The sequence below is a fragment of the Procambarus clarkii genome, chromosome 22, assembly GCF_040958095.1.
Source record: "Procambarus clarkii isolate CNS0578487 chromosome 22, FALCON_Pclarkii_2.0, whole genome shotgun sequence".
NCBI lineage: Eukaryota > Metazoa > Arthropoda > Malacostraca > Decapoda > Cambaridae > Procambarus > Procambarus clarkii.
This window is the reverse complement of record NC_091171.1, coordinates 47,697,185-47,710,970: the sequence shown is the minus strand read 5'-3', so window position 1 is coordinate 47,710,970 and position 13,786 is coordinate 47,697,185. Positions and strand designations below refer to the sequence as shown.

Below are 13,786 nucleotides of genomic sequence, written 5' to 3'. Positions count from 1 at the left end.
TAAGAATATACATTTTAGTCATCCACAACTGTAATCATTATTCAGTGATAAGTTCAAAAGTATAACAGAAGCCCAAATGTCGTACTGCAATTTAAGCAGAATCGTACATCTGGCAGCATAGCAGGTGAGCTGAACATAAGAATAAAGGTAACTGCAGAGGTCCTATTGGCCCATACGAGGCAGCTCCTATATATTTCCACCCAATCTCATTCATGTCCACCCTATGCTTAAAACAACCAAGGGATCCCACTTAAAGTATTAGTTTACAATAATAGTTTTAATAAATAGCTCTTATTCTAGTTTTATACACAACAGCAATTATGAAACCCTATAGCTAGATATTCTACTATAATCCACAAGTAGTTACCACACATCTGGCAGTACAGCGGAGAGGAATTCTTGTAAATAACGTGAATGGGATTCCATCTTCAGCCCAAAACTGTCCAACAGGGCAATAATAGCTCCTGAAGGTTTATTGTGTACATACACAGTCATCCAATGACCCATCATATCCTCACATCCATCAAATAGCTATCCAAATGTCGCACCTCAATTCATCCATCTAGCAACTCAGCTGGATGTTAGCCACTATATTCATAGGCTAATCATTTCTACACCTCAAAAAATCCTAGTCTTGCTACGCAAATCAGCTAACTTGTTTCTAAACCAACACTCGCAAATACAATCATGCATACCTACACATACTTCAAAACCTATGCATTCATAGAGAATAGCCTAGTTTTTTGCCACCATTTCCCCATTAATCAGATGTAATTTATGCCATACACACAGAAAATACAGCATTTACACACCAAATATGCCATTTATGCATAAAATATATTATTTACACTCAAAATATACCATCACATAAAAATATGAGATTTTCATACAAAATATGTCAGTTGCAAACAAAAATATACCATTTACACAATATTGCATGTACACTCAGAGTATGACATTTACACAAAGTACGGTATTTTGCACAAATATATCAAAATGCTTATGCATTTAGACAATCAAAAATGCGCTTTAACTAAAATTACACAATTTCACAAACGTAATTTTCACAAATTACCCACACATTGTCTCATAAACCAAAATACACTTACACCATGAAGATCTATTTTATCAAATTACAGAGCTTACACAAAATACACAATTTTCACACACAAATACAGTTGCACCAGTTCCACTTCAACAAATTAAAAACACAACTTGCATAAATGCACTATTATCACAAAAATTATTATAAAACATGGACATTTATTACACAGTTTGTGTAATTATTTTACATCTTTGCACAATTAATACAAGAAAACTTGCTATATAATTACTCAGCTTGCACAATGACAATCAATACGCAAAGGTATAAATAAACAATTCGTCCATATGCAATTACACAACATGCGCAATTAATACACAACTTATACAATATTACACATCTTTCATAATTATTACACACAACTTGCACAAATGCATATCTAGCACAAATACGTACAATACATAACTACCCCAAATATGAAAATACACAACTAGCATAAATACACGATTTACACAAATACAATTGCGACATTTACACAACTAGCTCAAAAATATAATCAATACACAACTTACCAAAAATATGAACAATACATAACTAGCACATATTCATTAAATACACAACTATGCAATTTCCGCAAATACACATACAAAAACATATGCAATTAATACATACAACTTTCACAAAACAATGCACAATTTATAGAAATATAATCAATACATAATTTCAATAATCATACAACTTATGCAAAGTACATAATCTGCACAATTAATACACAAGTATATTAATTGTGCTATATATGTACAAACACAACCAACTGGGTCAAACAATACACAATTTGCATGATATTTTTCTGGGTATATTTAGGACATTAATTATAATATGCTGAGTTTAACCAACTCCCCAAAAGTCAGAATTTCACATATAAAAATGGTTCAAATAACTTCCAATAAGCTCAATATATAACACATTCTTTTTCCATTAAGATATCAACATTATTAGTGCTAAACTATTCATCTAACATATGTCCACTATTTTTATGTCTTATTAATACCTTCCTTGTTACATTCTCTCCAATCAGACCACCATATTTATGTATTTATTTAAACCATCTAACAGACTTATTTGTTCTAGCCTTAGTTATGTTAGGGCAGGTGGGGTTAGGTTCGAGTCAGTATTTTCAATGATAATTTTAGACAAATTTGCTATATCTTATCAAAATGCATTTTGTTAAAACTTAAATTCATCTAAATCTATCAAAAATATACTTATACTACGCAAATTTGACTAAATTCAACCTAGCTAAACTTACTAAATATGAGCATCCCATATCCTCACATACAAGCCTATGTCACCTCTGTCCATACATTATATGAGTCTGCCATATAGCTCGAACCCCAAATAGGAAAATTTACACTATTTCTTAAACATACTAGTTCATTACCCTAAGATATTATATATGACCTTCCATACACGACCTCACCTAACCTGACCTAGCATATCCAACCCTGGATTTGATAAAGTTGGCGAAATTTATGCTATGCCACCTAAATTTCACCAAATTTAAGGCAATTTCCACCAAATATACCCAAATGTTGCGTAGCATAGCACTGCCAAAGCCCATTTTCTCCTATTCCATACTACCCTACACAACCTCACCTAACCTGACCTAGCATATCCAAACCTGGATTTGGTTAAGGTTTGCGAAATTTATGCTATGCCACCTAAATTACGCCTAATTGAAGGCAATTTCCACCAAATATACCCAAATGTTGTGTATCATATCATCGCCAAAGCCCATTTTCTCCTATTCCATACTACCCTACACAACCTCACCTAACCTGACCTAGCATATCCAAACCTAGATTTGGTCAAAGTCGGCGAAATTTATGCTATGCCACCTAAATTTGACCAAATATACCCAAATGTTTCATATCACAGCACTGCCAAAGCCCATTTTTACCTACATTTTCTCCTATTCCATCCTACCCTATGCAACCTTACCTAACCTATCCTACCATATCCAAACCTAGATTTGGTTAAAGTCTGCGAAATTTAAGCTATCCCACCTAAATTCTATCTAATTTAAGGCAATTCCCACCAAATATATCCAAATGTTCTGTATCACAGCACTGTCAAAGCCCATTTTTACCTACATTTTCTCCTATTCCATCCTACCCTACGCAACCTTACCTAACCTATCCTAGCATATCCAAACCTAAATTTGGTTAAAGTCGGCGAAATTTAAGTTATCCCATATAAATTTGACCTAATTTAAGACAATTTCCACCAAATATTCCCAAAAATGTTTTGGAACATAGCACGGCCAAAGCTCATTTTAGCTGAGTTTTCACCTATTCCAACCTGCCCTAGACAACCCTACCCATCCTCTCCTGGCATATCCAAAGTCAGATTTGATTATAGTTGGCAAAATTTATGCCTTTCCCACCTAAATTGTACCTAATTTATGCCAATTTCCACCGAATATACCCAAATGTTTTGTATCTTAGCATGGACAAAGTTCATTTCACCCAAGTTTTCACCTATTCCATCTTACCTCACACAGCCTCACCTAACCTGACCTAGCATATCCCAAGCGAGATTTGATTAGAGTTCGTGAAATTTATGCTTACTCACCCAAATTCAACATAATTTAAGACAATTTCTACCCAAAATGATTTGTTACATAGCTCGGCCAAAGACCATTTACCCGAGTTTTAACACATTCCAACCTAACCTACATAGCCTTACCTATCCCTGACCTAGCAGATTTGATTAAAGTTGGGGAAATTTAAGCTATCGCCATCAAATTGGAGACAATTCCCACCAAATACGCCTAAATGTTGTGTATCATAGCACAGCCAAAACCCATTTTACCCACATTTTCATCCATTCCATCTAAACCTGGACCTAGCCTCTGATACTTCATATACTCAGAGAAGTGATGTTTTTGGATATGAACCTAAATGCCCGTGCCTAACCTGCAAGAGTCTTGGAGCTTTGTTGAATATTTTATCTATTTTTCTTCAAAAACTGAAGTTTTGGATATGAACCTATCCGCACTGTGCCTAACCTGCTAGGTTTTTTGTTGAACATCGTAACCATATTCATAGAAAAGTGATGTTTTGGATATGGACCTAACAGCCCCTCTCCTTTAAAACTTGGAACTGTGTTCAATATTGTAGATATAGTGTTGGGTATGTGTTTTGTTTTTACACATCAACCCAACCGTCCTGGACCTAACCTCCCTTCATCTAACTTCAAATTTATCGTAAATATGGAAGGACGTGTTGTTTGTGCATCAACCCAACCGTCCTTGACCTAACCTCCATTTATCAAACTTCAAATTTATCATAAATATGGGAGGATCGTGTTATTTGTGCTTCAACCCACCCATCCTGGGCCTAACCTCCCTTTATCTAACTTAAAATTGATTGTATTTATGGGAAGAAGGTGTTGTTTATGCATCAACCCAACCTCCCTGGACCTAACCTCTGATACACGAATCTTGGTTCAATATTGCATCATACTCGTAGCATATTTTTTCCACATAATTCAACAAACCTCAACCTAACCTCTTATTACCTGGGGGAGGGAGGTTAATGGAAAATATGATAATAATGGGAATTTTCTCTACATCAGTTCAACTTAACCATCCTGTACCTTAGTTAGAAAGGGTTATAACTCACCAAAACTATTTAATTACCATTTACCTTATTTTCCTTATCCTAACCCATAACCAGAGGGTTTAGACCCCCCTTTACCTCGAAATTATACTATATAGGAAAGGCATAAATTTTGCCAACTATAATCAAATCTGACTTTGGATATGCCAGGAGAGGATGGGTAGGGTTGTCTAGGGCAGGTTGGAATAGGTGAAAACTCAGCTAAAATGAGCTTTGGCCGTGCTATGTTCCAAAACATTTTTGGGAATATTTGGTGGAAATTGTCTTAAATTAGGTCAAATTTATATGGGATAACTTAAATTTCGCCGACTTTAACCAAATTTAGGTTTGGATATGCTAGGATAGGTTAGGTAAGGTTGCGTAGGGTAGGATGGAATAGGAGAAAATGTAGGTAAAAATGGGCTTTGACAGTGCTGTGATACAGAACATTTGGATATATTTGGTGGGAATTGCCTTAAATTAGATAGAATTTAGGTGGGATAGCTTAAATTTCGCAGACTTTAACCAAATCTAGGTTTGGATATGGTAGGATAGGTTAGGTAAGGTTGCATAGGGTAGGATGGAATAGGAGAAAATGTAGGTAAAAATGGGCTTTGGCAGTGCTGTGATATGAAACATTTGGGTATATTTGGTCAAATTTAGGTGGCATAGCATAAATTTCGCCGACTTTGACCAAATCTAGGTTTGGATATGCTAGGTCAGGTTAGGTGAGGTTGTGTAGGGTAGTATGGAATAGGAGAAAATGGGCTTTGGCGATGCTATGATACACAACATTTGGGTATATTTGGTGGAAATTGCCTTCAATTAGGCGTAATTTAGGTGGCATAGCATAAATTTCGCAAACCTTAACCAAATCCAGGTTTGGATATGCTAGGTCAGGTTAGGTGAGGTTGTGTAGGGTAGTATGGAATAGGAGAAAATGGGCTTTGGCAGTGCTATGCTACGCAACATTTGGGTATATTTGGTGGAAATTGCCTTAAATTTGGTGAAATTTAGGTGGCATAGCATAAATTTCGCCAACTTTATCAAATCCAGGGTTGGATATGCTAGGTCAGGTTAGGTGAGGTCGTGTATGGAAGGTCATATATAATATCTTAGGGTAATGAACTAGTATGTTTAAGAAATAGTGTAAATTTTCCTATTTGGGGTTCGAGCTATATGGCAGACTCATATAATGTATGGACAGAGGCGACATAGGCTTGTATGTGAGGATATGGGATGCTCATATTTAGTAAGTTTAGCTAGGTTGAATTTAGTCAAATTTGCGTAGTATAAGTATATTTTTGATAGATTTAGATGAATTTAAGTTTTAACAAAATGCATTTTGATAAGATATAGCAAATTTGTCTAAAATTATCATTGAAAATACTGACTCGAACCTAACCCCACCTGCCCTAACATAACTAAGGCTAGAACAAATAAGTCTGTTAGATGGTTTAAATAAATACATAAATATGGTGGTCTGATTGGAGAGAATGTAACAAGGAAGGTATTAATAAGACATAAAAATAGTGGACATATGTTAGATGAATAGTTTAGCACTAATAATGTTGATATCTTAATGGAAAAAGAATGTGTTATATATTGAGCTTATTGGAAGTTATTTGAACCATTTTTATATGTGAAATTCTGACTTTTGGGGAGTTGGTTAAACTCAGCATATTATAATTAATGTCCTAAATATACCCAGAAAAATATCATGCAAATTGTGTATTGTTTGACCCAGTTGGTTGTGTTTGTACATATATAGCACAATTAATATACTTGTGTATTAATTGTGCAGATTATGTACTTTGCATAAGTTGTATGATTATTGAAATTATGTATTGATTATATTTCTATAAATTGTGCATTGTTTTGTGAAAGTTGTATGTATTAATTGTATATGTTTTTGTATGTGTATTTGCGGAAATTGCATAGTTGTGTATTTAATGAATATGTGCTAGTTATGTATTGTTCATATTTTTGGTAAGTTGTGTATTGATTATATTTTTGAGCTAGTTGTGTAAATGTCGCAATTGTATTTGTGTAAATCGTGTATTTATGCTAGTTGTGTATTTTCATATTTGGGGTAGTTATGTATTGTACGTATTTGTGCTAGATATGCATTTGTGCAAGTTGTGTGTAATAATTATGAAAGATGTGTAATATTGTATAAGTTGTGTATTAATTGCGCATGTTGTGTAATTGCATATGGACGAATTGTTTATTTATACCTTTGTGTATTGATTGTCATTGTGCAAGCTGAGTAATTATATAGCAAGTTTTCTTGTATTAATTGTGCAAAGATGTAAAATAATTACACAAACTGTGTAATAAATGTCCATGTTTTATAATAATTTTTGTGATAATAGTGCATTTATGCAAGTTGTGTTTTTAATTTGTTGAAGTGGAACTGGTGCAACTGTATTTGTGTGTGAAAATTGTGTATTTTGTGTAAGCTCTGTAATTTGATAAAATAGATCTTCATGGTGTAAGTGTATTTTGGTTTATGAGACAATGTGTGGGTAATTTGTGAAAATTACGTTTGTGAAATTGTGTAATTTTAGTTAAAGCGCATTTTTGATTGTCTAAATGCATAAGCATTTTGATATATTTGTGCAAAATACCGTACTTTGTGTAAATGTCATACTCTGAGTGTACATGCAATATTGTGTAAATGGTATATTTTTGTTTGCAACTGACATATTTTGTATGAAAATCTCATATTTTTATGTGATGGTATATTTTGAGTGTAAATAATATATTTTATGCATAAATGGCATATTTGGTGTGTAAATGCTGTATTTTCTGTGTGTATGGCATAAATTACATCTGATTAATGGGGAAATGGTGGCAAAAAACTAGGCTATTCTCTATGAATGCATAGGTTTTGAAGTATGTGTAGGTATGCATGATTGTATTTGCGAGTGTTGGTTTAGAAACAAGTTAGCTGATTTGCGTAGCAAGACTAGGATTTTTTGAGGTGTAGAAATGATTAGCCTATGAATATAGTGGCTAACATCCAGCTGAGTTGCTAGATGGATGAATTGAGGTGCGACATTTGGATAGCTATTTGATGGATGTGAGGATATGATGGGTCATTGGATGACTGTGTATGTACACAATAAACCTTCAGGAGCTATTATTGCCCTGTTGGACAGTTTTGGGCTGAAGATGGAATCCCATTCACGTTATTTACAAGAATTCCTCTCCGCTGTACTGCCAGATGTGTGGTAACTACTTGTGGATTATAGTAGAATATCTAGCTATAGGGTTTCATAATTGCTGTTGTGTATAAAACTAGAATAAGAGCTATTTATTAAAACTATTATTGTAAACTAATACTTTAAGTGGGATCCCTTGGTTGTTTTAAGCATAGGGTGGACATGAATGAGATTGGGTGGAAATATATAGGAGCTGCCTCGTATGGGCCAATAGGACCTCTGCAGTTACCTTTATTCTTATGTTCAGCTCACCTGCTATGCTGCCAGATGTACGATTCTGCTTAAATTGCAGTACGACATTTGGGCTTCTGTTATACTTTTGAACTTATCACTGAATAATGATTACAGTTGTGGATGACTAAAATGTATATTCTTAGTCCTCTGATTAGGTTAGGTGGGGATGGTTAGTCTAGTCATTTTTGAATAATAACATCAAATACACATGCCAGTAGGACGCCAAAGGTCGCATTGGTCGTCTGGTGACGTCACGCATAGTTGACCAGTCAGGTGCTGTAATACCTTGACACCTATGTGCTAATGGCCAGCAATACCTTATCCCTATACCTGAGGTCGCTTTTCACGATGTCACTAAACAACAACAATAACTGTTCTGTAGAATGTATTTGTTTGTTATATATAATAAGTTAGGTTAGGTTTGATCGGGTTTATGAATATCAGAAAATATGAGCAATGAGCGAAAATACGAGCCATTGTAGCTGAATATAAACTCTGATGAAGCACAGAGTACAGTCGAGGTATTAAGCCAGATTAAGAATTCACACTTATGTGTGAACCTACTGGGATCCGCATTTAGACCGTTGACGCCTTGCACCCATTAGGGATGATGACGTCACAAAAGAAGGTACTTTGCAGAAGGCCTTGCTTTTACTGAATGAGTATTTTTTATCTGTTATGTGCTACAGTAAGGTGTGGTAGGTATGTTTTGAGTGAATGTGAGATGCGCATATATATATATTTATGCGTTTATGCAGTAATATTGGATTACTACTGAAATTGCATTGAAGTCACCATGCCTGGCAGGGGACTGTTAGTTTATGCAGTAATATTGGATTAGTACTGAAATCGCATTGAAGTCACTACGCCTGGCAGGGGACTGTTTTTATACAAATGGATGATAGTGGGTTTTCAATTTTATTTGCCCTATGCTCAATAAACGATCCTTGAAGAAAGATGGACAAAGCTTAAATTACATTCTCTAGATAGAAGAAGAAGAAATAGGGGTGACATGATAGAGGTGTTAAAGAATGGACATGATAAAGGGGGATATTAATAGGCTATAAACACGAGATAGAACACGAAAAAATGGGTATAAATTGGAATAAGTTTTAGATTTAGGAAAAAGACCTGGGTAAATACTCCTTTGGTGACAGAGCTGAACTCATTTCTTGTGTTAATTTGAAATCTTAGCTTTGAAATGATCCTAGAAAAATTGACAATAGTATGGAAATACCTTATTGAGAAAAACGAGCTTATAATGGATGATGTCATTGTACATTAGGCTTGACAGAAGGCAGCCTTTTAATCCCTCTTTACTATAAATATTGAAAATGGGAATAATTACACTATAACAGAAAACGGACTTATTCAGGGAAGATGAAGACTGGCTAGCTGATGACGTCATTGACCGATGCCTGTGCTTGGGTCACTGGGGTAACGAAAAACATGTGTGACTACGAGGGACCTTTTAATCCCCTTGAAACAAAATGGCTGGGGCCTAGGAGCGCACCTTTTAATATAACAGTTGGAAAATTCTATATGACATTCGGGAGGGGACAATAAAATGAATAAAAATATTAGGAGACTACCAAGGACCGTTGGGTAAAATATGGAAAAAACCCATGGCCCTACGAAGGACCGTTGATAAAAAACTTTAACTTGTTCGCCGGGGTAACGAAATGGACTAGGCGCTACGGAGGACCGTTGGGGATAAACATACAAAAACCCATGGCCCTACGAAGGACCGCTGGAAAAAGCAAAACGGTCCTTCGTAGCGCCTTTTCCCACTACTTTAGTGGTGTGTGTGTGTGTTATCGGCCTGTTAGTGGTGTGTGTGTGTGTGTTATCGGCCTGTTAGTGGTGTGTGTGTGTGTGTTATCGGCCTGTTAGTGGTGTGTGTGTGTGTTATCGGCCTGTTAGTGGTGTGTGTGTGTGTTATCGGCCTGTTAGTGGTGTGTGTGTGTGTTATCGGCCTGTTAGTGGTGTGTGTGTGTGTTATCGGCCTGTTAGTGGTGTGTGTGTGTTATCGGCCTGTTAGTGGTGTGTGTGTGTTATCGGCCTGTTAGTGGTGTGTGTGTGTGTGTGTGTTATCGGTCTGTTAGTGGTGTGTGTGTGTGTGTGTGTGTTATCGGCCTGTTAGTGGTGTGTGTGTGTGTGTGTGTGTTATCGGCCTGTTAGTGGTGTGTGTGTTATCGGCCTGTTAGTGGTGTGTGTGTGTGGAGTATGCTAACTGAAAGAAAGTCTGCATTGTATGTTGGAGTCTAGTTGCAATTTTTTGTTTGAAAGCTCAAGCAATTAAACACTAAAATAGTTTGATTTTGTAAATGGTTACCATAAAAAAAGATAAAAATACTATGTATCCATTCAATAATTAACATTATGATGCCAATAAGCATAACAGCATTTATTTATGATAGAAATCAATAGTACAAAATGGGGACTATTTTAGGTGCCATAACCCATATTTTATACGTCTGTCCTATTAGCCCCTATTTGTACAGTGGAGCCTCAAATAGCTTCGGCTATGACCTTCTTTTGACTGGTCATGATGGTCGAGTGGATTAAGGTGTCATGTACACACCAGTTGCGTTGCTCCTGGCAGTATGGGTTCGAGTTACTTCTGGGGTGTGAGTTTTCAGTTGCATATAGCCCTGGGGACCATTCAGGCTTGTTCGCATATATATATATATATATATATATATATATATATATATATATATATATATATATATATATATATATAATATACTGTATAGTGACACTCCACACGTTGCACTAGTTAAATTAAAGACTATAAGAGATGGGGAGGACAGATGGAGGTAACTTATATTAAACAAAAGCTTAACTTTAAAACAAAACCACAAAGAGAAAGAATAACAAGGAGGACATGTATAAAGTGTGAGGAAACTGGATGAACACAAAGTAAAACAGAATAACTACGAGACAAACAAGAGATAACTACAATCAAGTATCAAAGACATTTTTATAGCAAACATTTCGTTTGACAAATCTTTACTAAGATCTGTTTGCTGACGGCAGCTGGTGTGGAGGACAGTGTCAAGGTGTAGGCAGCTGGTGTGGAGGACAGTGTCAAGGTGTAGGCAGCTGGTGTGGAGGACAGTGTTCAAGGTGTAGGCAGCTGGTGTGGAGGACAGTGTTCAAGGTGTAGGCAGCTGGTGTAGAGGACAGTGTTCAAGGTGTAGGCAGCTGGTGTGGAGGACAGTGTCAAGGTGTAGGCAGCTGGTGTAGAGGACAGTGTTCAAGGTGTAGGCAGCTGGTGTGGAGGACAGTGTTCAAGGTGTAGGCAGCTGGTGTAGAGGACAGTGTTCAAGGTGTAGGCAGCTGGTGTAGAGGACAGTGTTCAAGGTGTAGGCAGCTGGTGTGGAGGACAGTGTCAAGGTGTAGGCAGCTGGTGTGGAGGACAGTGTCAAGGTGTAGGCAGCTGGTGTAGAGGACAGTGTTCAAGGTGTAGGCAGCTGGTGTGGAGGACAGTGTTCAAGGTGTAGGCAGCTGGTGTAGAGGACAGTGTCAAGGTGTAGGCAGCTGGTGTGGAGGACAGTGTTCAAGGTGTAGGCAGCTGGTGTGGAGGACAGTGTTCAAGGTGTAGGCAGCTGGTGTAGAGGACAGTGTCAAGGTGTAGGCAGCTGGTGTAGAGGACAGTGTTCAAGGTGTAGGCAGCTAGTGTGGAGGACAGTGTCAAGGTGTAGGCAGCTGGTGTAGAGGACAGTGTTCAAGGTGTAGGCAGCTGGTGTGGAGGACAGTGTTCAAGGTGTAGGCAGCTGGTGTGGAGGACAGTCTTCAAGGTGTAGGCAGCTGGTGTGGAGGACAGTGTCAAGGTGTAGGCAGCTGGTGTAGAGGACAGTGTTCAAGGTGTAGGCAGCTGGTGTGGAGGACAGTGTTCAAGGTGTAGGCAGCTGGTGTGGAGGACAGTCTTCAAGGTGTAGGCAGCTGGTGTGGAGGACAGTGTCAAGGTGTAGGCAGCTGGTGTGGAGGACAGTGTCAAGGTGTAGGCAGCTGGTGTGGAGGACAGTGTCAAGGTGTAGGCAGCTGGTGTAGAGGACAGTGTCAAGTTGTAGGCAGCTGGTGTGGAGAACAGTGTTCAAGGTGTAGGCAGCTGGTGTATAGGACAGTGTTCAAGGTGTAGGCAGCTGGTGTGGAGGACAGTGTTCAAGGTGTAGGCAGCTGGTGTGGAGGACAGTGTTCAAGGTGTAGGCAGCTGGTGTGGAGGACAGTGTCAAGGTGTAGGCAGCTGGTGTCGAGGACAGTGTCAAGGTGTAGGCAGCTGGTGTGAAGGACAGTGTTCAAGGTGTAGGCAGCTGGTGTGGAGGACAGTGTCAAGGTGTAGGCAGCTGGTGTGAAGGACAGTATTCAAGGTGTAGGCAGCTGGTGTGGAGGGCAGTGTCAAGGCGTAGGCAGCTGGTGTGGAGGGCAGTGTCAAGGCGTAGGCAGCTGGTGTGGAGGACAGTGTCAAGGTGTAGGCAGCTGGTGTCGAGGACAGTGTCAAGGTGTAGGCAGCTGGTGTGAAGGACAGTGTTCAAGGTGTAGGCAGCTGGTGTAGAGGACAGTGTTCAAGGTGTAGGCAGCTGGTGTGGAGGGCAGTGTCAAGGCGTAGGCAGCTGGTGTAGAGGAGTGTAGTTCAAGAGCTGGCTCTCAACACATGAAAGAGAAACGCAAGATGCAAGACAAGCCAATAACTATATCAAAGATTAGCATAAAACTGGAAACAAAGCCAGACAACCGCTGACCCTCAAGTTTAACACGCTAACTTCATCCTTACAATCTGGAGCGCAGGTTAGACTCAGAAACGAGCCGCTTGAGGCTTCTGAAACTTGAATTCGAGTCCTTCCTCTGGCCGGCGGAGGTGGAGGTGGTGGAGGTGGAGGCGATGGAGCTCTGAGGAGATACCACCTTGGACTTACTCCTGGAGGCGGCTCGGGCCACGCGAGCAGAACTCAGCTTCACCTAAACATTGTACACAACTATTAATACCGAAAACATGATATTTGTGTTAAAACTAAATCCCTTTAAAAAGTGCTTGTGTTCACTTAATGTTTTTATAATGATTATCAACATGTTTAAGAAATCAATGATAAAAATTATTTTTTTTAATATTTAATGAATATTAACACTGGAAAGTGCATAATAGTATACAAACAATAATTCAGACTGACAAAATTAAAAGTTTGTCTTAAAGGAACACATTAAACTGACGTCTAAATTCAATTACACATCTTAGCACTTACGGAGATATATATTAAGCAGATGTAAGTGACATAAACAATGACAGATTCCTCCACAGAAAAATAACTTAACACAGACAAAATAACCCCCTCAAAAAAGCAGTGAACCCAAGGACTTGAGAGCAAGACACCACAACACACTGGACAGTGAACATGCAGAGCTACACAGTCGAGCCACACTGACGGTATACTACACCCGCCGGTGTTGACGTCCCACAAGACATGGCCTCTGCTTTGCAATACAAAGCGGAGATGTTTCTGAAAAGGGGGACAAAGAAACAATTGCGCAGCGCGCCCCGCGCAGATGCGCGGGAAGTCTGGGGCCATAAATTCTGGGGCAAAGAGGGGCTCTGCCTCACTTTGCCCGCCACCGTCGCT

General features: G+C 38.3%; 1 protein-coding gene across 8 annotated transcripts in view; it reads right to left on the bottom strand.

Moving 5' to 3' along the window:
* The window catches only part of LOC123759382 (protein trapped in endoderm-1), a 226,902-nt gene that overhangs the window by 18,661 nt on the left and 194,455 nt on the right, over positions 1–13,786 (bottom strand). For all 8 annotated transcript variants that reach the window (XR_011229355.1, XM_069328989.1, XM_069328987.1 and 5 more), the window contains one exon: positions 12,946–13,130. Coding sequence is in view for 7 of the 8 variants with exons in the window: in XM_069328989.1 (XP_069185090.1) it covers positions 12,946–13,130 (185 nt within the window). In the remaining variant the exon portion in view is untranslated. The remainder of the gene's footprint in view (positions 1–12,945; positions 13,131–13,786) is intronic.